General features: G+C 40.8%; 1 protein-coding gene across 6 annotated transcripts in view; it reads right to left on the reverse strand.

Moving 5' to 3' along the window:
• LOC144495997 (septin-7) overlaps positions 1-27,136 on the reverse strand; it is a 144,921-nt gene that overhangs the window by 42,656 nt on the left and 75,129 nt on the right. For all 6 annotated transcript variants that reach the window (XM_078216926.1, XM_078216927.1, XM_078216929.1 and 3 more), the window contains 4 exons: positions 8,402-8,502; positions 6,058-6,192; positions 3,787-3,904; positions 2,904-2,996 (listed from right to left, as the gene is read on the reverse strand). In XM_078216926.1, the coding sequence (XP_078073052.1) occupies positions 2,904-2,996; positions 3,787-3,904; positions 6,058-6,192; positions 8,402-8,502 (447 nt within the window). The remainder of the gene's footprint in view (positions 1-2,903; positions 2,997-3,786; positions 3,905-6,057; positions 6,193-8,401; positions 8,503-27,136) is intronic.

Raw genomic sequence — 27,136 nt, forward strand, 5'->3', positions numbered from 1 at the left:
GTGGTTTATATGGATTTCAGCAAAACCTTTGACAAGGCCCCACATGGGAGACTTGTAAAGAAGGTAAATGCACATAGGATACAGGATAATTTGATAAAGTGGATTCAAAATTGGCTCAGTTGTAGGAGCCAGAGGGTGATGATAGAAGATTGTTTTAGTGACTGGAAACCAGTGGCGTACCACAGGGATCGGTATTGGGCCCCCTATTACTCGTCAGTTACACAAACAACATAGATGATTATCCGAGGGGTAGGATTAATAAATTTGTGGATGACAGAAAGATTGGCCGGGTGGTTAACAGTGAGGCTGAGTGCAGAGTAGAAGATAGATGGGATGATCAAATGGGTAGCTAAAGATGATGGAATTTAACCCTGAAAATTGTGAGGGGAAACACTTTGGAAGGAGTAATTTGACAAAGAAATATTCAATGCACAGCATGACACAAGGAAGTTCTGTGGAACAAAGGGACCTTGGCATGCTTGCGCATAGATCTCTGAAGGCAGAAATGCATGTTAGTAGGGTGGTGAAGAAGGCATATGGGACACTGGCCTTTATCAATTGAGGCACAGATTACAAAATCAGGGAAGTCATGTTGCCAAATTGTATGGAACTTTGGTGAGGCCACAGCTAGAGCAGTGTGTGCAGTTCTGGTCGCCACATTATTGGAAGAATGCGATTGCACTGGAGGGGGTGTAGAGGAGATTCACCAGGATGGGATGAAGAGAGGTTGGACAGACATGTTCTCATCGGGGCGGCACGGTAGCACAGTGGTTAGCACTGCTGCTTCACAGCTCCAGGGACCTGGGTTCGATTCCCGGCTCGGGTCACTGTCTGTGTGGAGTTTGCACATTCTCCTCGTGTCAGCGTGGGTTTCCTCCGGGTGCTCCGGTTTCCTCCCACAGTCCAAAGATGTGCGGGTTAGGTTGATTGGCCATGGTAAAATTGCCTAGGTTAGAGGAATTAGTGGATAAATATGTAGGGATATGGGGGTAGGGTCTGGGTGGGATTGTGGTCGGTGCAGACTCGATGGGCCAAATGGCCTCCTTCTGCACTGTAGGGTTTCTATGATTTCTATGAATTCACATGCACTTCATATTAACCCCGAATGTTAGAGTAGATGATGGATCATGTAAGTTGTTTCATCATTCTGACCTTGTAAAGTTTATTTTTGTTTGTTCAAAACCTGCAGAATCATGTGGCTTTATTCACTGAGCAAGTGTCTTGAATCTCAAACCTTGTCTACTTTAAACAAAACGTTGTTGGTCTCCAACCAGACCTTACCAACAACTTGGAGGTCTGGTCTAGGATCTTAAAACAGAGACAAGTGAGCACAGAAGACAAAGAACAGGAACTGATCTGAGGAATTAGCTTGGCTCTGTGTACTTGCTGATTAATGAATACTACTTGTGTTTGTGTGGGAACAGATTAATTTGCTTAAACATCTGCCAATTACTAGCTTCTCATTGGTATAATGCTTAATTAGTTCACACTTAATCATATTTAATAACTCAATAGATATATGGTTATTTAAGTTGCTGACAATATTTTGTCCCTATGGTAGGGTGATGCTTTGAAGATGATGGGTATCTTTAAAAAAAAGACACCTTTAAAACAGTTAAGTATTGATATTTAATCAATTTGTAAATCGTAGTGTCAACAAATCATTTTCTGATTCAGAGACATTGCATTATTTTTTTTAAAAAGCATGTCATTCTAAAAATTAATTTTTGAACGCTGTCATTTTCCAGCCTTTGTGCATTGTGGCCAAAATGGCTATTGATAAAGAAACACTGTCTCCCAATAGTACATTGGCCAGCCTTCTCCCTTTCCCCATCCAGTCCGGCTCCTCAGGCAAGCCATTCCCCACCCACCAATTTTATTTCCAGTTCCTTTCTGATCTGGGCACGTGGCCTATATGCAGCAGCAGCACGATATACCATATCCCCTCCCCCATTGTTACACACTGACAAGATAGTGCACATCTCAAAATACATGTATTCAAAGATTGCACACCATCATCTCCTCTAGAAACCGAGCAGATAATCTCCTGTCAACTTCAAGCAAGCTGCGCTGACAGTCTATGCAGCTCCTTACATCAGATTCTAATGACCCAATGCACCCACATTTTACATCTGATGTTGCAGTTATATCTCCTTGCTAAATGCATTTCCTGGGCCATGCTGTAGCTGCTGCCAAGTTGAAGTTCCTGTTTTTAAACAACATTTCTGGCTCCATTTCTAAGCTTACATGAATTATTTATTTCTTCTATTGATTTACATCCTGGGGCCCATCGATCAGGCTTTCATCCTCCACCTGGCTTTCTATCACATACGGCTTTGTGACTACTATTCTTTTAGCTTTCCTCATATTCGCTATCTGGAATAACCAGGTGGAACAGTCCCCATGACTAGAATCTTCGAGTGTTGTGTTTTTAAGTGCTTTGCATGTTTCCCAGGATCTATTCAATTTACACTCACGCTAAACCAGAAAATGGATTTTTAACCCATCATCAGAAGTACGCGCTTCAAGGCCCATTTAGGAATTGCAAAATTTAATTGTATATTTGTCAAACAGAACATTTAATCCCATGATTTACTTTGCACTAAAAAGAGTGCAATTGTGTTTAAAGGATGGAAATCTTCCAGCGACATGTTATTTGCAGCACTGGTTTGTTAGCACTGAAACAGCCTCTCAGTTATTGATTCAAGGCTTCTTTTGAAAATGTGGATCCATTTTTGAAAGCACAAGATTTTACGCTTCATCAACTGTTGCCATCAAAATAAAATGCTTCCACTAATATTCAAGTTGGAAAAGCTGTAAGTAAAGTTCCTCGACAGAAGTCTCTATTCACTTTATTAATATGGACAGCTTGCTAGAATTACACATCTCCATTGATACACTACCTTAACCTTTTTTACCAACTTGTTTTCTTCTTCATCATCGGTTTCTGGAAATTCATAGATCTTTATTTTATGTTCCTGGATTTCTCTCATCACCTGTAAAAAAAAAAGTTGGGGAATTATTCAACAAGTAAAGAAAACTTTGTTTCATCATGCAAGCTGTTGTGATCTAGAATACGCTGCCCGAAAGGATAGTGGAATCAGACCAAATAGTAACTTTCAATGGGGAATTGGATAGATACTTGAAAAAGAGGGGGGGCGAATTCTGCAGAGTCGTTGGGAAAGAGGTCAGTGGGATTGATTGGATAGCTCTGACCAGGGGCTAGTACAGACACCAAGGGCTGAAGGGCCCCTTTCTGCACTGCATAGTTTTACAAAAAATACCAAGTGTGCTGGCTATTTCAAACAGTTGACTTAAGATTTTGGCATTTTGTTAACATCCTGCACTTACTGCTTAATAACATCCCTTTAGCTTTGCAATGTTCATCGCTGATCCACTGGGGATTTCAAACTGTCTCAAGTTAAACTGGAGTTCTGTTGCTGCAGGACTCAAGATATTGGGGAGAGAAATATCTAAAAAAATTCACTACCAAAGTCAAATAGCACCTGCAGACTGTTGTGCATATCCTGAAGCTATTTGATCTGACCATAATAGGATGCATGAAGATGAATGAAAATGCATGCGTTTTGTGTTTGCTTGGTTGAAACTGTACATACACTGATGAATTGGTTTGTGTCACCTGCTTATAACGCTAGGTCACAGTAACCAATGTATTGGCCGCAATGAGTGTGCTATAGAAAATGTTTTATTAACTCATTTCATGTGGCCAAGCACACCTTACACTACAGACAATATTTTCAAAACCAGTAGCCACTGTCTTCTCACCTGTCTCTTGAACTGCTGGCATTCTTCGGGAGTGAGGGTATCTGCTTTGGCAATGAGTGGAATGATATTGACCTTTTCGTGTAGGCGCTTCATAAATTCAATGTCCAAAGGCTTTAGTCTGCAGAAATGTAACATCCAAGTTAGCAAATTGATAATCTATCCATCGGTGGAAGTACTGGTGTAACAAATTCTAAATAAAGACATCAGATATGTCTCCCATTCACACTGTACAATTGTCAAGCAGCAGAACCGGCCAGTGACCTTCAAAATGAGCACTCCTAAAAACAACTCATGAAGGTCATCACTCTTCCCCAAACGGGTAATGTTCGGGAGTCTGCAGCCTCCTCTCAGTTAATGTTAAAATAAAGCTCAGACACGTGAAGATGGATACAAACTCACTTTTAGCATAACTCCTTCTCAGAAAAATATTTAGCCAGTCCAATCCAGTGCATTTAAGAAAATGGACCAATGTTTATTCCATTGAATTGGGCTGTAGATATTGTTGAATATGTACTTGGACATCAGGAACTTTGCCAAGAGTTATTAAGTCTACTGGTACTTTTGTAAAGATCCCAAACGGTCAATTCGCCCATTAAATATTAAAGTTCAGTGACTTGGGGCAAGGAAAAAAAAAACAGATTGTTGCTCCCACTCTTGAACACAGCCCGTTTTGGAACATGTGACTGTATACATCACAAGGGGATATCAGGTGCAACATTTATGAGCAGTTAATTCAACATCAAGGCTGTCCAGCTTTCAGAGGCAACATAAAAAATGTTTTTCTTACAACCCCCAGGTTTTTACAACAGTTGAATTCAGATAACTGTTAATCCATTCATTCACAGAAAGCACTGAATAGCATGGCAGACTCTACACATATACGCTGTAAACCCACAGTTGTACACCTATCCTAGCAGAGGCAGAAACAGAGTGCAGAAACTTCTGCACACCAACTATTTGCCAGATGGAATGTGCTCCAGCAATGAGATTACAAATAAATGTTCATATCACTGATAAATTTAAAGAAACCACCAATGCCACAAGCAGCAACTACAATTCCTGTGTCTGGGAGTGAAGATTCAGAGACCCGTCGGTTGAAGAAAGATATCATACCAACAGTCTCAGGATTATTAAGCACTGTAGTCAATTTCCCACTGGACTGCGTGCCTCTGGACTTGGATATAGACTCCAGTGTATATTAAAGCAGGCAGTCACTTTCAGATGTGAGCAGCACTGAACGTCCAGACTTAAACATTCATGTTTTTCTTTAAATTCAAATACTGAGGTTGTGAAAATTCAGTGTGGAAAGCACACCTTTAAATTAAGGCAGCAGCACCTCAAATCACAACTTCCCAAAGTAAGCAAATGCATTGATTTTAAGACAGAGAAGTGTCTATGTGACAGGGAAGTAAGGAGGTATTCATCAGCAAGTCAAACAAATAATGGATTTGTGAATTATTCTCACATCTTCACACAAATGTTTCGATAAAGAAAAAAACTAAAATGAATACAATGAATGGGATGCTTAGGTGACTGAGCAGAGCAGAGGGATTTAGGTTCACAAGACATCGAAAGCAGTACCTCAAGTGGACAAAGTCTCAAACAAAAAGCTAATGAGATTTTGGGTCGAGTGGGATGAAATATAAAAGTTACAATGCAATGTCGAACCTACATAAAAACCTAGGAAAGCCAGTTTGCCTCTCGTTGCAACTTCTACCTCAACATCAAGGAGGAAGCTGAGGCAGTGATCTGGTACAGTACAGATTCACAAGGATGCTGCCTGATCTGAGAAAACACACAAAGACAGATTTGAAACATCTTTTCTTTTGAACAGAGGTGACTGCGGTGTATTTTGGTAGAATAGTTTGGCAGAATGTGACAAAACACAGACCATCTTCAGTGACTGAGGCACTTAGAATGGGAAGAAAATACTTTACAAGTGGGTGAGGAATCACTGCCAGAGTTTGAGATTGCTGTAGAGACCATGCCAACATTGAAGAACAAGTTCAAGAGGTGGCTGAAAGAAAGGCAATAGAGATATGTAACAAATAGCACATAGTTCACGGGAAGGTTAAGCAGAAACATGGTTGGGTCAAAAGGCCCGTTCCTCCATTTTAATTTCCAGGTCACTTTAAGCTATTTTGATGGGTTTATTGGTGATTTGACAGTGGCAATGATGAATGTCATTGCAAAAACAGTTAAACCTGGAATGGATTCAACACTGGCTAACATTTAGTCAGTATTAGTAATTGCATAAAATCTTTCACCAACCCATGTCCTGAAGGAGCAATAAAGTATAAACAACAATGGACTCTGCTGTCTGGCATCTGGCGTCGGTTGACACGGGACTCAGCATTGAGGTAATCTTCAAATTTGCTGTCGATGTGATCAATGACAGGTTGCCAGCTGGAAATTCAAACAGCAGTGCAATAAGTGGTTAATCAGGGTCTCAAAAACTGAACCACAACCAGCGGTTTCCATTAAAATACACATTGATTTTCGGTGAATATTAAAACCATGAAATACAGCTGCATCCTTTCTCCTGGGTAGAAATCATAGAAACCCTACAGTGCAGAAGGAGGCCATTCAGCCCATCGAGTCTGCACCGACCACAATCCCACCCAGGCCCTACCCCCACATATTTACCCGCTAATCCCTCTAACCTACGCATCTCAGGACTCTAGGGGGAATTCTTTTTTTAACCTGGCCAATCAACCTAACCCACACATCTTTGGACTGTATGGAAAACTGGCCTTTATCAATAGAGGAATTGAGTTTAGAAATCGGGAGATAATGCTGCAGCTGTATAGGACCCTGGTCAGACCCCACCTGGAGTACTGCGCTCAGTTCTGGTCGCCTCATTACAGAAAGGATGTGGAAGCCATAGAAAGGGTGCAGAGGAGCTTTACAAGGATGTTGCCTGGATTAGGTGGCATGCCTTATGAGGATAGGTTGAGAGAGCTAGGTCTTTTCTCCTTGGAGAGGCGAAGGATGAGAGGTGACCTGATCGAGGTGTATAAGATGTTGAGGGGTATTGATAGAGTGGATTCTCAGAGGCTTTTACCCAGGACTGAAATGGTTGCCATAAAAGAGGTCACAGATTTAGGGTGCTGGGGAGTAGGTACAGAGGAGATGTTAGGGGCAAGTTTTTCACTCCGAGGGTGGTGGGTGCATGGAATCGGCTGCTGGTAGTGGTGGTGGAGGCGGATTCGATCGGGTATTTTCAGAGACTTTTGGATAAGTTCATGGAAGTTAGTAAGATAGAGGGTTATAGGTAAGCCTAGTAGATAGGGACATGTTCGGCGCAACTTGTGGGCCGAAGGGCCTATTTGTGCTGTAGCTTTTCTACGTTCTATGTTAATTGAAACAGAAGATCCTGAGGGGTCTTGTTTATAATGAGGGGTAATGTTTATAACATTAACACCATTTTTAAAATGGAAGTTATTGTGATTGCTCAACACAGCTAATTAGCATATTTTGCCCAATAGTTCAAACCAATTCAAAATTATAATGTTGTAACTCTAGAGAAAACTCTCTGGATGTCCCAAAGTGCTTTACAGCCAATGAAGCAACTTTGAATTAATCGCTGTTGTAATGTAGCAAACTTACATAGCAAGCTCCCTCAGAAAGCAATGCGGCAATGACCAGACAAACGGCTGCTGTGATGCTTGACAGGTAAGTATTAGTCAAGATACCAGGAGAACTTTACTGCTCCTCTTCAAAATAGCTTTACAAACACTTGAAAGGGCAGACACTGCCTTGGTAAAACATTGGTATAAATCTGATCCTCAGCCTGATGAGTGAATGCCCTGGTTCAACATTGGCACTTCACCTGATCCAGAGTGTAATGGGTTCAAGCTCACTCCACGCCAGCACATTGATGCAGTACTAAGAATACTATATAGACAAACAAAATTTCAGCTAATATATCAAACTGAGTTACGGTCATAGAGATATACAGCATGGAAACAGGCCCTTTGGCCCAACCTGCTCATGCCAACCAGGTTTCCTTAACTGAACTAGCCCCATTTGTCTGCGTTTCGCCCCTATTCCTCTAAACATTTTCCATCCAGGTACCTATCCAAATGTCTTTTAAATGCTGTAATTGTACTTGACTCTACCACCTCTCCTGGTAGCTCATTCCATATACTCATCACCCTGTTTGAAAATGTTGCCCCTCAGGTCCCTTTTAAATCTTTCCCCTCTCACCTTAAACCTACGCCCTCTAGGTTTGGACTCCCCTACCCTGGGGAAAAGACCTTGGCTACTCGCCTTACCTTTGCCCCTCATGATTTTATAAATCTCTATAAGGGAACCTTCTACGCTGCACAGAAAAATGTCATCAATCTGCTCATATGGATGCGCTGTTCAAAGATTACTCAATTCTTCTGGTGCATTGGCCAAGATATAACCAATAAGCAACATCAAAACCAAATAAACTGTCCATTTTTTCTCAGTGTGATTTAGGGCATGCTGAAAGATAATATTCACCTCTGTAACAGTACCTATCCTTCAAAAGTAATTCATGAGCTGTGAAGCGTCTCTAAAAAGATGTGAAAGGAGCCCGATATAAATGCAAGTTCATTCTTTACAATTCACGGTTACAAAACCTTACCAGTTACTGTTATCCACAGCATCACCAAACCCTGGTGTGTCGACTATTGTGAGCAGCAGCTGAACACCACCTTCTTTAATGAATACTTTTGACTGTTCAACCTAGAAGGAGAAAATGCAAAGTTATACCTGCTTATAAAGTAAAAGGCACAACAAAGATTTCAAAAGTATTGAAGACCCTGGTTTATAAATTCAGGGCTGCTTACAGAACCTTCCCAGGTTCAGTCACTCCCTGAAGTAGTCAGAGTGTTATTAGTTTTATTGAAATCAGCGCATCGCGCCCTATTCTAACCATGTAGCCTCACAACCCGAGGATGTAATAATAACCACCCCTCGTGACGTGGGTTGACTACTCGTTTCTATTCATGGTTTTTTTTAAAATCCCTCCAAATCAGACCAAGCTAACACTCGATGCAAAAGCCAATTCTGGTCAGCCGCTTTATTCCACATGAAGGTAAAACATACAAAGCAGGAGATATGATCCAAGTTGTTTAATTCAATCAGCACATGTAATGATCCAAAATAACATTGCCAAACACTAACCCTATTTCAGTGCGTAGCTATTCTTCTGTGTCCCATGGAGGAATCCTGTTTCTCAGATTTTATACTGACCTACAGAAACCGGCTACGCTTCTAAAACCCAAATGTGACCTTTTGGTATAGACTTCGTTTTCCAAGTCTCGAGCCCCAGAATTTAAATAAAGCCGATTGCCCTCACCGTCCTCTCACATGTTAAATCTCCCTGCCCAGCTTGTGAACAATACAAAGTTAAAACGGATGATTGGAGCAGTGTGAAGTTACTGGAATGTCTTGTTATCTTTTGTCTCCAGGGTGGTTTCAGACACATGCCAAAACTGCTGCTCTGAGCTATAAAAAAAGTCCAACCGCATATTTTAAAACAACTTGTACCTAGAACCATTCTGTAGAAAATGGTCAAAAATTGCAGAAATGTCACAAACAGAAAGAGCATGAGCAAACCAATGTTTCACTGTTACTTTTATCCTGGAATGCTCAGAGCTTCAAGAGTAGTTAAACTCTACCTATCACAAGTGGGAAGAATTTGATTACACCCCTGACGAGTGCCTCAATAGGCGTTGGAAAGGCATTGGTGAGCAAAGGGGAGAGTTACTTGCTCCAAAATATCCAGCCACTGACTGTTTTTAAGGCCACAGTACTTATATGACTGGTTATTTAGTTTTTGGTCAATGGATGTTGATGGTGGGCGATTTTGAAATGGTATTGTCATTGGACTTTCTTGAGAGACAGTTAGACTGCTCCTTGTTGAAGATAGGTACTGACAGGCACATTTAGTGCAAACATTACTTGCCACTTAGCATTCAAAACCTAAATGCTGTCCAGATCTTAATATCTCACTAATGTTAAGATCCCAGATCTTAGTCTCCCATTTAAAGTAAAGATTTTTTTTTCTCCCAGAGGATGTGAATCTTTGGAACTCTTTTCCCCAAAAGAAAGTGGTGCCAGCAAGGTGTATGAATATTTTTAAGACAGAGGAAGATTGTTGACTAACAAGGAAACCAATGGTTATCGGAGTAGGGTGGGAATGTGGAATTGAGGTCAGAATCAGATGAGCTTTGATCCTATTGAACAGCAGAGCAGGAATGAGGAGCTGAATGGTCTATTCTGGCTCCTGATTCACATGCATGTTCAATTGTCCAAGTACACCACATCAACAATCATTACTCATCAGCCCACTGACCTTAACAAAAAATCTAGTCAAAGAGGATTTGTTAAGACAATTCATGCTAACTTTCCTTAATTAGCCAAAATTGCTGAAGTAGTTAATCATTTTGTCCCAAATGATCATTTCCAGGAGCTTCCCCCACCAAGATTAAACTCTAAACAAAAGCATACTACTGCAGATGCTGGAAATCTGAAATGAAAACAAAATGCTGGAAACACCCGCGTGTAAGACATGATCTGTGGAGAAAGAAACAGAATTAATGTTTTGAGTTGAATATAATTTCTTCAGAACAGATTAATCATACTCAATGCAAAGCAGTAAACTCTGGGCATATTTTGCTGGGCTCATCTTTGCAGCCTTCTTTCAACAAGGGTGTAACATTCGCAATTCTCCAGTCATCTGCTCACACCATTAGAGCCCAAGGAAAATTGGAAAAATATGGCCAGTGACTGCAATTTCCACACTCAGTGAATGCATCTCATTCAGTCCTGCTGCTTTATCAACTGTTAAGTACAGACAGTCTATCCAATACCTCTTCCTTATTAAACTGTTCAAATGTCTGAACTACTTCCTCTTTTACCATAACCCATGTAGCATCTTCCTCCTTGTTAATGACAGGTGCAAAGTATTAATTTAATACCTCAGCTCCGTCTTCTGCCTCCACTAAATCCCCTTTCTAGTCACTAATTGGAACACTGTTTAACACTCTTTTACAACGTATATGCTTAAAGACGACTTTGGGATTCTCTTTAATCTTTGCTGCCAGTCTCTTCTCATACTTTCGCTTTGCTTCTCCTCTTTGCTTTTTCAATTCTGTTCTGAACCTTCCACATTGAGCCTGGTTTTTGATTCTAATATTCACCGACCATTTGTCACCAACACCATCTAAATCTCTCTCTTTTGTTTACCCTACCTCTCTTCACGGGAATATATTTTGACTGCACCAAACTCTGTACCAACAAGTCCATTGTTCAGTTAAAATATTGCCTGCCAACATTGGATTCTAACATACCTGGATCAAATCCATTTAGGGCACACGGTTATTTCAGAAAAGACAGAAAATGGCAAATGAGGAGGTAGCCCTGACAATAAATGTTAACATAAGGAGAAAAGATCGGGCCACAGAAGGTCATGAATCAGAATTAGTATGGGTGAAAATAGCAAGTGTCATGAAACACTGGTGGGAGTAGTATACAAGCCCCTAACAGAAGAGCATTAAGAAATTCCATGTTATGTTTGAAAGTGACATACTCCAATCACAAACAGGAATCTAAAATTTAAACAAAGCCAATTACATAGGACATGATATGTCCTTTAGGGAAACAAATGCACTGTGGAACCAACCAAGGATAAAGCTAAAGTTTTTAAAAAGATGTACAAGGCAAGTGTTTTTTACACAGAGAGTGGTGGGTGCCTGGAACTCGTTGCCGGGGGAAGTAGTGGAAGCGGATAAGGTAGTGACTTTTAAGGGGCGTCTTGACAAGTACATGAATAGGATGGGAATAGAGGGATATGGTCCTCAGAAGCGTAGGGGGTTTTAGTTAAGTCGGGCAGCATGGTCAGCGCAGGCTTGGAGGGCCGAAGGGCCTGTTCCTGTGCTGTAATTTTCTTTGTTCTTTGAATCTGCCATCCTTACCTGATCTGGCTTAATGGGACCCCAAACCCACAGCAATGTGGTTAACTCTCAAATGGTTCTGAAAGGGTCTACAAGCCACTCAGTTCAAGAGCAATTAGGAATGGGCAACAAATGCTGCTGGTGCAACCCATGATGCCCATGTCTCCATTAATTTTTAAAAACTATGGGGTAAAATGGGTAAGTAGACTCGCTGTTTTTAAACTCCATCCCTCTAGCAATGAAGGACAAAATTCCATTTGCCTTCTTAATTACCTGCTGCACCTGCAAACCAGCTCTTTGTGATTCCTGCACAAGGACACCCAGGTCCCTCTGCACAGCAGCATGTTGCAATTTTTTACCATTTAAATAATTGTCCATTTTGCTGTTATTCCTACCAAAATGGATGACCTCACATTTACTGACATTGTACTCCATCTGCCAGACCCTCGCCCACTCACTTAGACTATCTATATCCCTTTGCAGACTTTCAGCATCCTCTGCACACTTTGCTCTGCCACCCATCTTAGTGTTATCTGCGAATTTTGACACACTACACTTGGCCCCAACTCCAAATCATCTATGTAAATCGTAAACAATTACGGTCCCAACACTGATCCCTGAGGCACACCACTAGTCACTGATCGCCAACCAGAAAAACACCCATTTACCCCCACGCTTTGCTTTCTGTTAGTTAACCAATCCCCCATCCATGCTAATACATTACCCATAACACCGTGCACCTTTATCTTATGCAGCAGTCTTTGGTGCGGCACCTTGTCAAATGCCTTCTGGAAATCCAGATACACCACATCCACAGGTCCCCCACTGTCTACTGCACATGTAATGTTCTCAAAGAATTCCACCAAATTAGTCAAACATGACTTGCCCTTCATGAACCCATACTCAGTCTTACCAATGGGACAATTTATATCCAGATGTCTCACTATTTCTTCCTTGATGATAGATTCAAGCATTTTCCCTACTACAGAAGTTAAGCTAACCGGCCTATAGTTACCCGCCTTTTCTCTACCTCCTTTTTTAAACAGCGGCGTCACATTTGCTGTTTTCCGATCTGTGGGAACCACCCCAGAGTCCAGCAAATTTTGGTAAATCACCCTAGCGCATTTGCTATTTCCCCCGCCATCCCTTATAATACCCTGGGATGCATTCCATCGGAGCCAGGAAACTTGTCTACCTTTAGCCACGTTAGCTTGCCCAACACTACCTCTTTTGAGAGAATGAGAGTTTCTAGGTCCTCACCGGCCATAGCCTTCCTGTCATCAATTTTTGGCATTTGTATCTTCCACTGTGAAGACCGACACAAAATACCTGTTCAATGCCTCAGCCATTTTCTCATTTCCAGTTATTACATCCCCCTTCTCATCCTCTAAAGGACCAATGTTTACTTCAGCCACTCTTTTTCGTTTTATATATTTGTAGAAACGTTTGCTCTCTGTTTTTATATTCCGAGCTAGTTTACTCTCATAATCCATCATACTTTTCTTTATACCTTTCTTCGTGGCTTTCTGCTGACCTTTAAGGGTTTCCCAATCCTCTAGTTTCCCACTAATCTTTGCCACCTTGTTTGCATTTTCTTTCAATTTAATACCCTCCTTTATTTCTTTAGATATCCGTGGCCGATTATCTCTTTTTCTACAGTCCTTATCACTGGTATATACTTTTGCTGAGCACTGAAAAATCACTTTGAAAGTTCTGTGTAGAATGAGGAAATGGCAGAGGCCCTGAACAAAATAGAAGACACAAGTTTGATAACAGTAACCAAGGAGCTAAAAAGAGTGAAGAAATTAGGAAGATTAATATCAGAGAAAAAATACTGGAGAAACTTGAGGGATTAAAATCCAACAAATCCTTGATGCCTGATGGCCTACACTCTCGAGTTCTAAAGGAGAGCACTGCAGAGGTAGTGGATGCACTGGCTGTGATTTTCTAGAATTCCCTGGATTCAGGAACAGTCGCATCAGATTGGAAGTTGCAAATATCACATCACTTTTCAAGAAAGGAGGGAAAGAGAGAAAACAGTGAAATTACAGGCCAGTTGGGAAATCAGTTGTAGGGAAAATGCTGGAATTATTAAGGAAACGTTACAATGCACGTAAAAAAGCATTGTGTGATTAGAACAAGTGAGCATGGTTTTACAAAGGAGGAATCCTGTTTGACAAATTTATTGGAGTTTTTGACGATGTAACTAGTAAGGTAGATAAGAGGGGAACCAGTAGATGTACTATATCTGGATTTCCAAAAGGCATTTGATAAGGTGCCACACAAAAGGCTAATAGGCAAGAAAGGGGCACTTGGAGTTGAGGGCAGTGGAGAGCCATAAGGATCAGCGCTGGGGCCTCAGCTATTTACAACCTATATTAATGACTTGGATGAAAAGACAGGAGTTGTGCATCTAAGTTTGTTGATAATACCAAGCTGAGTGGGAAGGTAAGCTGTGGGGAGGACACAGAAGCTGCAAAGCGATATAGACAGGTAGTCAGTGGACAACAAGATGGCAGATGGAGCATAATGCAGGCAAGTGTGAAGTTATTCATTTTGGTCAGTGAGCAATTATATACTTAGCACTTCTGGCTGAAGACAGCTGCAAACAGTTCTTGTTACTCGGAAACTGTTGATCAGGCTGCAGTTTTCGCCATTTATTCAAACGCAAAGTATACAGTAACGCAGAGCAGCAGCAGTGAATGTGGTTTTTGTGTCCATCAAGCTTGAACACAAGTGATGGAGGAGAATGCAAACTGGTCTCTGGAAGCAAAGATGATAATGAAATTGGCATTGAATATCACTAGATATCATAGCTCTTGGTAAGTTAGGACAGAACAGCATCCACAGAGTCTCCGATAAATGGGTGGACAATTGCAGGTACACAGCAGCAACTAGAAGCAGAAGGATAGAACGTTCTGGCAATGCCATCGCTCCAATCTGTCCCACATGTCAATTTTCCATCCAACTCAGTTGCTTTCACACACATGGACACTGAATAACTTTAAATGAAAGATATTCCCATGAGTCTAAGTTACTGCTACATGACGAGTCAAAGTTTAGACGCGTACAACGTACACCTTGGTTTCTGTGATTTAGACAATGTCAGTGATCTGCTCCAAGTCCCAATGCAAGCAGCCATTTCATTCATAAACTTGAATATTGTTTGCAGTTGCTTTCATTTTAGTCAGCTGCCTCAGAGATCCTGGTCAAAACTGCTCAAGCAAAATCTAATTCATTCAGTAAAATTCTTCAATACTCCCAGAAGCGCCACCCATCCTGTTCTGGGTTATATTGACTCAATACAAAGATAAGCATCGCCCTGCTAACATTAACATTTACAGGAATTCCTCAATAGCAATCACACCCTGTGTTACTTATACACACACCCACACTCTTCATATTGGATTCACACTATCCAATAACTTTTGAATTTAGAATAATTATCTAAATCAAATACTTTTCCCCCAAATGCATCATTTCATGTGCTGTTTGACTTACATTGCTCAATTTAAATTGCAGCCAATTCAAATAATGTTCCAAGCAGTCACAGCTGGACTAAACTATCAGATGCTTTGCTAGTTATTCACACCTTGTTTAAGTTTCTCTAACATATCCCACAAATTTCGCTCCCACTTCATCCAAGTGCAATCACATATGGCACATTGGCCCCATGAGTGCAAAAAATACCCATCTGCTCTCCTCAACTCATTACAACGGTCAGTGTTGTTAAAGGCAAACAATCCGATAGCACTGGCAAACAAAGCATTCTTCTAAAAATTTCCAGTTTAAGGCCACAATTGCTAATAGTTTACAGTACAGTTGCATGCTGCATTCCTGGGCTACAGCTAGGATAATAGTGTCAGGATGTAAATCCACCACAATTGTAAATTCATCACACTTGTCTAGCTGTATTGGAGGGGGTGGGGAGGAGAAGAATTCTGTTCACCTTCACCACGGAGTTAAAATGGGCATTCTCTTCTCCCTCCGCAGCCCACAACAAATTATATTCAACACATGCAGCAACTTACTACCATTAGGTTAGGTTGATTGGCCATGCTAAAAATTGCCCATAGTGTCCTGAGATGCGTAGGTTAGAGGGATTAGTGGGTAAAATATGTAGGGATATGGGGGTAGGGCCTGGGTGGGATTGTGGTCGGTGCAGACTTGATGGGCCGAATGGCCTCTTTCTGTACTGTAGGATTTCTATAATCTTTCTATGATTCTATTACTTTGACAGTACTGCCCTTCCCCTCAGATTTTTCCCACCAAGTTGTCCCCAGTGAGAATACAATGATCTTCAAGTCTCTCATCATGCTGGCACGAACATACATTGTTATCCAGGGACTCCCAACACAATCTATTTTGTGTGAGAACCGTCAGCACAAGGATTTATTCAGTAAGCAGATCCTACACCTTCATGGGCCGAGATAAAGACTGGCTACAAAATTGAAGGGCCCAGTTTTTTTGAAACAGAACAAAGCAGATTCTTTAAAAAATGCAAATCATGTAAATTTCAGAATTACTAGCAAGATTCAAAAAGTAGCATACGAAAAAAGACATTGCTGCTAACTGTATGGCCATTGTACAATTTAAGAGGCCATCTAGAATTTGTGAACAGCCTAAAACAAATAGTATCATAAATTTAAAAATTTAAGAAAAATTTTCTTTTTTGCCAAATATTGTAATACTGAGCATTTCATCCCCAGATAAACAGATCCATTCCTCTGAAATGAAACATCTGATACGGATTTGGCCTCGATCTCAACCCATCCCATGCAGGCCAACAAAATGTTGAAGCTGTGAGATTCACTTCATTCAATTCACATCCTGCAAGTCAGAATGTACTCGTGTCCTTTCCCTCCAACACCATCTTTTCATACTAGCTCAGTCATCAAAAACAAATTTGAAATGATGCAAGTTAACTCAAGACACAGAGACCTACACATGCCTTTAGATTCTGATTATGTCGAGGCTGAAGTTTATAATCAACAAGATGGAACATCAAGTTACCCATATTATTCAGCACAAAAATATCCAATGTCTCATCAATGGTAATGGACCGTGGAGATCTACAAGCTATGTATAAACAATCACAACACAAATATACAACTTGAGGGGTAATTTATCGAAGACAACACAAGGCTAATAAAATCAATTTACAGATGAATAAGAATCGAGAACAAAAATAGCCTTCATGCTCCCAAGAATCATTTTGCCAAATGGCAGCCCCTTCTAAAAAGAGAACAAAAAAATGCTGCAGAGGATCACCATATCAGGAACATGAGCTCTACTTCAAAGGGCAGATAATCAGACTGTGGACCACTTAATGGAACACGGGCCACAGTCTGAACTGTCTCTGAAACACAGGCATTTAAACCAGTGATTTCAACTCGCTTTCATTTTAGGTGCATTAACTGCAGCTATATGTACCTGATAGTCAAACTAGGGAGATAAATGCCATCTACTTTGCACAAATCAGACATTTTTTATTATTGTAATTAAACAGAGTAACGAGTATCAACCTGAATGATGGAATGATGTAGGACTTCAAGCCTGGATTCTGATAAAAATCAAGTTGTTGGTATTCAACAGTTAGTGAATCAAACTATCTTCCACACCCTGTGATTAGAAAGTCTTCTTCACTCCAAAGGCAGCTGAAGATGCAGCATCAAAGCACAAGTTCAATCAATACCAATATTTCACCATTAATCTCGTTTCAGCAGGATGATGATGTCCAGCAGCAAATACCCAAATCTGTAACTGATTGAAATATTAATCTGCTTCACAAAACAGGCTGTACTTTGACCGGTTAATGGTTGAATGTATATGATACAAATTAAACTGTTGTGCAATCTAGACAAATCTGTGAAATGGTAATCAATGTCTGTGCTTAACTTCACACAAGACAATGAATGTGTCCAAATCGGGTTGTGCATCACACAGGAGATTTCTCAAAACTCCTTTAGTGATTTTAAGCAGTGGTTCCTGCTACACAACCAATCATAACCCCTCACACCACAATACACTGTCCATTATCCAACTCAGCAGGCTAAATGGAACGCACCATCAGACCAAAGATGTTTGGTTCCTGGTTCATGTTTCAAGCTCACATTCCTCTCCCGCTACCACACCCCAAAATGTCCTGCTTGCCAACCACCCCAGAAAAGGGACAGCAATTTTTAACATTGCAAGCATTCCCCCCTTGGCACACTGCTCAGTCAATGTCAATAAATCAAAATGACAGATCACCCTATCGAGACTGCAATTTATCTAAATCGGGAACATGTAGAATTGAGCACTTCTGTAGAGTTCCCAAATAGTGTCAACTCTTTTCTAATAAAACATCAGCTATTAAACATACATTTTGAATGCTGCTCATTTTTGCAAGACTTATTTTCACCCAATCCCCACACAAGCATGTTGCTTTCATCAAGGATTGCTAATATTCCACATGCAGCAGGATGGCCATACATGGGAAAATGCAAAAAAGCAGAAACTGGAAGCATTCCAGGGAATGTTCCTATAAACAACTGACATTCACATAACAATCCCTGACCATATCCCATTATCTGGTTTTCACATCATTCCCTTGAGAATCCTAAAAAACCAGAGTCTAATTCTTGGCATTCCAAGCTTACATTGTTCCAATCACACTATTCGCTATCACTGTTCATATACTGACATTCCCACCTTCTCAAGCCACCAGAACACTTGTATTGCAAAAAGTAAATGAACTAACATTGTGATGCTTCTGGGTTGTCAATAATAACAACTGAAGAAAATAGCCCAGTCCAGGTCAGAGATGTTAATGGGACAGACTGTGGGAAATAAATTCAAGAGTCACTTCTTAAATGGAAAAATAGTTAGCATTCATGTCACTGAACCAGCAGGAGCAGAGAAGTGCAAACAAAGTCCTATCTTCACATGTTTAGTATTTCCAGATATTATCTGCAACTGTGCATTTGCTACAAGCTGGCATCATGGTGAACACAGTTATTCAAGAATTACATATACATATTTTTTTACGAGCTGTCACAACATGGCCAAATTTGCCGAATAACAAAAGGAATTAGAAGTTTGATGAGAAACATTCCTCTATGAATTTAGGTAAAAAGCTGAGTGATAAACTGAAGTACTGATATTTACACAAGGATAAATCTGAGCAAGTCAGTTTATAAAGTAAGCCCACAGACCAGGAAATAGCTCATCAAAATGTTGGTACATTCATCCAAAAGAGCTGGGGATTCGTCATGTCACAGATATGTAACTAGGTCACGAGAATAATGTACCTCATTACTAAAAGGCTATGGGAAACTTGAAATCAGCAAAGCATTTTTAACACTGGACAAATTCAGGCTCCTGGTCAGACCAGTAACTTTCACTGGAGAATTTGTCAAATAGTGAAAATAAGCTCCCCTGTTACATCAAAGGAAGCGTGATAATTTAAAGTTCCCACTGAAAACAGATTTACCATTCTGTGTGGCCACTAACTCAACAGAATGATTAAACTATGGGCTGTAACTAATTGCAATCCTTATTTCACAGGATTTATTCCAACTGTCTGATGTGTTAGGCATGCTGTTCCAAATCATTGAAAGAGAGTTGGCGGTGCAATACACGGGGCTAGCCTACATTTACTGTTTGCTAAACAGTCCTATATTAAAATCAAACTTCAAAGCAAACATTTCAGTTCTGCTGCTGAAGGTGAAAGAAGTTCCAATCTCAGAGGTAGTGTAATTCAATACACAACATCCGTAACAGAGCTGTGAAAATCCAGCTTCAAATAAAGGTGAAATGGGGTGAATGCTCCTAGCACAAAGAACAAATTTCATTTTTACGACTTGGCTGTAAACATTTCCAGGATATGCAACTTGTCACTCTATGGCTAATTCACAATAACTTCAAAGCCAATTTGATTGGTAATATGGAATCATGCCCTACTTATGCAAACTTATTCCAGCCTTACTGAAGTTTTAAAGGCTGAACACTTTGGAAAATGCATGGCATTTGTTAGTTGAATGTGGATGAGTCTGGTAGGACTGCATTTACTGGCCAAGACTAGCTGTCTTCAGTGGGTACTTGTGAATCTTCTTGAGCTACTGTGACCAATGTGGCGTCTGTGCTCCACAATGCTGTTTGGGAGAACATTGCAGGGGGAAAAAAACTGTGATGATGAAAGAGAGAGAGAGACAGAGAGAGAGATGCTGAAATCAGGATGGTGTGTGGGGGGTTTTTTAGGGTGGGGAAAACTTGGTAGAAATAATGCTCCCAATTAAAACGGAAAATGGACCTAGCTGGAAAAAAGGTTCACCTCTCATCTCCATAGTCACAGGGGAGGGCAGAATGCCCTTTGCAAGTTGCTGCAGTGGGTTGCATGCAATGCAGCTACTGTGCACCAGTTTAGAAAGGTTGGATACGAAGTCGGAGGACTAATTAAGTAAATAGCCGTAGCAGCTTGTAGTATGTAATTGTATTATGCAGCACAGAGTCAATATTCCATCTGTAGCAGCACTGACAATATCTTGTTAGGTGATGGAGAGGCTTGCAGGTATAAAGAGTGAGACCATCTAATGTATTTAGCTTCTGCTAACAGCCACAATATTCATTTGAATTGTCCAATTTAGCTTCTGGTCAATACTGCCAATTTAAAAAATTTGTTCATGCAATATGGGTGTCACTGCTATTCTGGCATTTATTGCCCATCCGAGGACACTTGAGAATCAACCACATTGCTATGGATCTGGAGTCGCATATAGGCCAGGCTGGGTAAGGACAGCAGATTTCCTTCCCCCATCAGTATACCAGATCCTTACAACAATCGACAATGGCTTCAGTCATCATTAAGCTTTTAATTCTAGATTTTTATGAAATTCACATGTCACCATCTGCTGTGGTGGGATCTAAACCCCAGTCCCCACTGTACTACTTGATCTAGATTACTAATCCAGCAAGAATACCACTACGCCACTGTCTCCCCTTTTTAGAAAAGACATGGCAACCTTCCCATGTGAAAGTTTTGAATACCACCAGTTGGCATGCAAGCTCATCAGATAACATACACGTCAAGAAATCAACTGCAACTGTATAGCCCAAATCTAAACCTCTCCCTATTCATTAGCTGCTCTGTATTTTGGATGGCATTGATTGAATTATTAACAGATAATGAAATTGCTGCTTTAAAAGTGCACTAACAATTAAGTAAGTCTTTTTACACGAAGCAACACAAATCACACTGCACGTTAATGACCGGTTTGAAATCTGACTGGAATTGTGCTCTTTCAGTGGTCACACAGTACGTAACAACCATGCAGACCGGAATGCCTAGGATAAACTCCCAATCTGCTGGCTCAGAGCAGGGTATTGAGGGGAAAACACCACTCGGGATTGCCAGTAACCCACTCAATGGCACAGGCGTGGGCAGAATCCCATTCAGATTTGTCTCCCTGCTTGAAGAGCCGGCATTCATCGCTCAGACTCACAAAGAGAGAGAAATACCAGCAAACAACTGATGCTTGTAGACTAGTTCCACAGCAAGGATCAGTGTTTCCAGGAGGACACGACAGCAGTGAGGAGACATGCAGGGGTGAATAGAATATTAAAAACAATGGTTAAAAACAATTTAAATCAACAGACTTTGAATTTTAGACGATCACAAATTGTCAACCCAAATTTTAAAAAACAGCAATTGATGAGATCGCTTAATACAACATATTAAAGCTGTGATCTGTTAAGTTTGTCGTTGCAGATGGCGTGTTTATGTATGAGGTACTCAGAATTCAGCACACAAATGCCTGGTGACTGAAGAGAAGTCATTTATGAAGTGTATGCTAAAAATCTTCCATTGATCGTTATAAAATGGCATCTCAACAGCATTCTTTAAATAAGGTCCTACAAGTATTCAGAACATTAATCCAATTTAGAAACTTTCCTGCCTAACATTAGTTTTTTTTTAAAAACCTACAAATTCTATACACAGCAGGAAAGGCAGATACTGACTAAATGTCAACTTCATTTGCACATACAGGAAGAATATTAATTACCTCAAAAATATCTGACTGCCAATAAACATAAATAGCATTGAGGTCAGTTCTGGATCCATGAAGCTGCAATGAACCAACCCTAGAGACAGTGGGAGGATAGTTCCCATTCCACTTTGAGAGTGAAGATTGTAAACTCTTTCCAAGTCTGCAGCAATTTAGGAATTTTGGGGTGAACAGTTTCTACTGGAATGACATGTCCAAATGGGTTGATAAATAAGTTTTAGAAAAGGTTAAACATTTAAATGACCTTTGGGAGTAAATTAGATTGAAAATAAGCATATGCTGCAAGATCCTTACTTTGATGTTGCATTGTAAAGTTGCTCTGCTCCCGAAACTGAAAAATATTATTTGGTTAATGTACCTTCAGCTTCAAACATGTCAGCGATGAAAAATGTCTAATTACTTATGAAGCTCATTTAAAATCTTGTGTGAAATGTTCAGACATAAATCTATCAGGTGAGGGAACAGAGAGGAAGAAAGAAAAAATAATAGGGTGTGTTTACCCTGCTAATCACAAGCCTCAGTGCTCAGTCATTTTCAGATATGGCTTCTCTTCCACCAGCGCGCCACCTTCCAGATTCCTGCACAAAGAGTTCCTTGGTCTCCTCCTACGAATCGACATGCTGCCCTTTGGTATCAGCCCCAGCTTCCCCATGTGTGTCAATGGCATCCAGCTCTGCCTCACCACATCCAGAAACCTCTCTAACTGCCTCTGTTGTCAATCAATACATATATATATATCCAGGTCCAATTGTTCAGCTAAACATCTTCGGGCCCCACCATAAACTCCATGCCTTTATCACAGCTTCCATCTCCGTTTGTGACTATAATCTCAGGTTGAACTCAATGAATTGCAGTTAGAGTGACGAGTTAATCACTGCTGCTCATGTTCTATCTCACACCAAGCCCTGTTCAGCAGCCGCTGGAACCCTGTTGGTCGATGGAGTGGCCCAGTGCCACAACACCTCAGATTTAGAGTTCCTATCAAATTTCAATCTTTTCATCTCCTTGTCCAGGCCCATTGCAGTCCAATAGCTGCTCTCGCAAACTCTACATTCCTTGGACACTTCATCTTCACCATTGGAGAGCAATGTCCAATCATTCAGCACCAAGCTCTGATGCTTCCCCCTCTAAACCATAACACCACTGCCAGCACAGCCCCACCCCATCCTCTTTAAAACCCTCCTTCAAATCCACATCTTTCCATCAAGCATTTGTCACAGTTTAATGTACATTCTTTTGTTAAACACAGGAAACAGGAACAGTAGGTCACTTCGCCCCTAAGGCCTGCTCCACCATTCAATTAGATCATGGCAGATTTTGTCTCAGTCTCAATTCCACCCAGTCTCTATAGCCCTTCAACCCATTAATAATTACAAATCTGTCCATCTCCTCATTAAATTTACCCAATGTCCCAGCATCCACCACATGCTGGGATAAATGAATTCCACAGATTTACCATCATGAGTAGTCGTTTCTCCTCATCTGTTTTAAATCTGCTACCTCTTATCCTAAAACTAGATTGCCCCACAAGGGGAAGCATCCACCCAGTGTCTACTCTGTCAATATCTTTCATCATCTTATATACCGTAATTAGATCTCCTCTCATTCTTCTAGACACTGGAGAGTATCGGCATTAACTGCTTAATATCTCTTTATAAAATAAACCCCTCACCTCTGGAATCAATCTCGTGAACCTCCTCTGAACTACCAATGGCACTACATCCTCCCTCAAGTAAAGGGACCTAAACTGTACACAGTACTCCGGCTGTAGTCTCACTAATGCCTTGTATAGTTGCAGCAGTACTTCCTTACTTTTATATTCTATTCCTTCAGCTTTAAATGCCAAAATTCCATTTGCCTTCCTTATTACCCGCTGTACCTGTATACTAGTTTTCTGCAACTTATATGGGAGGACACTCAGATCCCTCTGCACTCAAGCACCTTGAAGTCTCTCTCCATTTAGATAACAAATTGCCTTTCCATTTTCCCAACCAAAATGGATAACCTCACATTTATCCATGTTAAATTTCATTTGCCACGTTGGCCCACTCACCTAACCTCTCCATATCCATTTGTAAATTTATTTCCTCATCGCAACTTGCTGTCCCACCTATTTCAATGCCATCTGCAAATTCTATCCCTGTATCCGAGTCATTAATATAGATTGTATATAGTTGGGGCCCAAGGATTGAACCCTTTGGCACCCTACTAGTTACATCTTGCCAACTAGGAAATAACCCAACTCTACCTTCTGTCAGTTATCCAGTGTTCTATCCAAGTTAATACGTTACTTCTAACCCCAGTGATCTCACATTGTGTATTAACCTTCTGTGTAGTACCCTATCAAACAGCTTCCTGAAGTCCAGATATACTACATCTACAGGATTCCCAGTATCCACTTGGCTTGTTACATCTTCAAAGAACTCTAGCAAATTAGTCAAACACGATTCACAAAACCTTCATAAAACCATGCTGACTCTGATAGGTTGCATATAGAGAAAACTTCTCCAGTTTAGGATGGTTTTCTTTCAATATCATAGTCAATACATGCATGCACCAAATATTGTTGCCTTGCCAAACTAAAGACTAATCATCTGAAGCTCAATTTATGCTCGGTCTTATTCCTCTCAATAGAGTTTCCGAAATGAATGATTGTAATGAAATCCAGCAGTTGAAACCCACATTAACCTTGAATAATTACATGGGGGAGGAATAAAAATACCATGACAACAGTGTCATAATTAAAAACATCGAGGCCGGAGAGGAGCTTGGGAGTGGCAGAGGAAGAATCCAGTTGTCATGGTCCATGTGGGTAATAATTACAGAGAACACCAAGATAGAAGTCCTGCTGAGGGAGTATGAACAGCTAGGGGTTGAAATAAATAGCACAACTACAACAGATTACTACTACCTGAACCACGAGTAAAATGGCATAGGGTTAATAGGATCGGTGAGTTAAACGGGTCGTTCAAAGATTGATGTGGGAGAAATGTAAGACTCAGGATGTTGATGGTGGACAATTCAGTGATGGCAATGCCATTGAATGTTACGTAGAGATGGTTAGAACCTCTCAGAGTCAGAGGTTTACGCCATGGAAACAGGCCCTTCCACCCAACGTGTCCATGCTGCCCCTTTTTTAAAACCCCTAAGCTAATCCCAATTGCCCACATTTGGCCCATATCCCTCTACACACATCTTACCCATGTAGCTGTCTAAACGCTTTTTAAAAGACAAACTTGTACCCGCCTCTACTACTACCTCTGACAGATTGTTCCAGACACTCACCACCCTCTGAGAGAAAGAATTGCCCCACTGGACCCTTTTGTATCTCTCCCCTCTCACCTTAAACCCATGCCCTCTAGTTTTAGACTCCCCTACATTGGGAAAAAGATACTGACTACGCCCGTCATTATTTTATAGACCTCCACAAGATCATCCCTAGGCCTCCTATGTTCCAAAGAAAAAAGTCCCAGTCTATCCAGCCTCTCCTTATAACTCAGACCATCAAGTCCCGGTAGCATCCTAGCAGTGTTGGAGAAGCTCACTGCCTGGTGTTTGCTTGGCACGAAAGTTACTTGCACACAGGGTTCTAGAGTAGGCTTTAAACTAAATAGCAAAGAGGCAGATCACATGCGGAGGTTTTAGAGGTTGAAGAGTGAAGACTTAGAAGGTTGACGAGGAAAGATAAGTGTAGGATAGCGATATCGGCATTGAAAACCAGGGTGTGACATTAAGGGACAGTGCAAACAAATATGCCCTGCAGGACAGCTGCTCACCATCACCTTCTCAAGGAGAATTGGGGACGTGCAACAAATGCTGACCCTTGCCAGAGAAACCCCTGTCCCATGAAATAATTTTTAAAAGGGTCAGGATAGCAAAGAATGGTACAACAGAATTAAAAGTTCTTTATCTGAATGCACACAGCACTCTGAACAAGATCTCTGAAGAGTCATACGGGTTTGAAATGTTAACTCTGTTGCTCTCTCCACATGCTGTCAGACCTGCTGAGCATTTCATTTTCATTTCAGATTTTCAGCACCCACAGTATTTTGCTTTTATAATCAGTAGGAAAGTAGTTTTCACAGTAACTTCATTGCAGTGCTAATGTGACTAATTATGTGGCTATTTGTGACTAATAAGTAAACTTTAACTTTAAGTTGTCAAGAGGAGGTAGAGAATCTGCAAAGAGATATAAAGAGGTTGTGTGTGGGTAGAAAGTGGCACGTGGAATATAATGTGGGAAAATGCAAATGTGTCCACTTTGACAGGAAGATTAGAAAAGCAGCATCTTATTTAAATAGAGAGAGACAGCAGAGCTCAGGTACAGAGGGAACTGGTACATGAATCACAAAAAGTTAGTCTGCAGATACAAGTGATTAGGAAGGCAAATGGAATGTTGGTATTTATCGCAAGGGGAATGGGATATAAAAGTAGGGAAGTTTTTACTGTTGCTGAAGAGAGTTTTGGTGAGACCACATTCAGAGTAGTGTATACTTTTAGTCTCCTTATCTGAAGGAGGATACAAATGCCTTTTGAAGTTCAGGGAAGCCTGACTCGACTCATTCCTCGGGTGAAAAGTTGAAGAGTGGTTGAACAGGTTGGGCCTATAAGCATTGGAATTTAGAAGATTGAGAAATGATCTTAATGAAACATATAAGATCCTGAGAGGTCTTTGACAGGGTGGATGGGTGAAGGATGTTTCTTTTGAGGGAAAACTAACTCGAGGACACAGTTTCAGAGCAAGAAGCCTCCCTTTTGAGGTGAAGAGGGTCATTAGTCTGTGGAATTCTCTTCCCCCAGAAAACACAGGAGGCTCGGGCGCTAATTTATTTAAAGCCGAGTTAAATAGATTTTTGATAAACGAGAGTCAAAGGGTGTGTGTGAGTGAGAGTGGAGAAGAACAGACAGGAAAATCGAGTTGCAACCACAATCAGGTCAGACATAATCTTATCATTTAAAATGGAGGCGAGGAGGAAGTTTTTCTGAGGATTGGTAATCTTTGGAATTCTCTTCTACAGAGAGCAGTGGGTCCAGAACAGATTCAAGGTTGAGTTAGACCGATTTTTTGATCTACAAAGGTGTCAAGGGTTATGGGGAGAAAGGTAGAAAGGTGGAGTGAAGGTTACAATCAGATCACTAGGGGATTTTCACAGTAACTTCACTGCAGTGTTAATGTAAGCCTACTTGTGACACTAATAAATAAAGTTTAAAAATTTTAAGGCCAGCCCATGATGCAACAGGCTCAATGGGTTGAATGGCCAACTCTTGCTTCCATTATTACCTGATGAACACGAGGAGATTGAATAATTCAAGCTTTGTAGCAAGGGTGGACTGTTAATAGTTCATAGAAACATTTATGGAGATTGCTGGCGA

The sequence above is a fragment of the Mustelus asterias genome, chromosome 7 (genome assembly GCF_964213995.1).
Source record: "Mustelus asterias chromosome 7, sMusAst1.hap1.1, whole genome shotgun sequence".
NCBI lineage: Eukaryota > Metazoa > Chordata > Chondrichthyes > Carcharhiniformes > Triakidae > Mustelus > Mustelus asterias.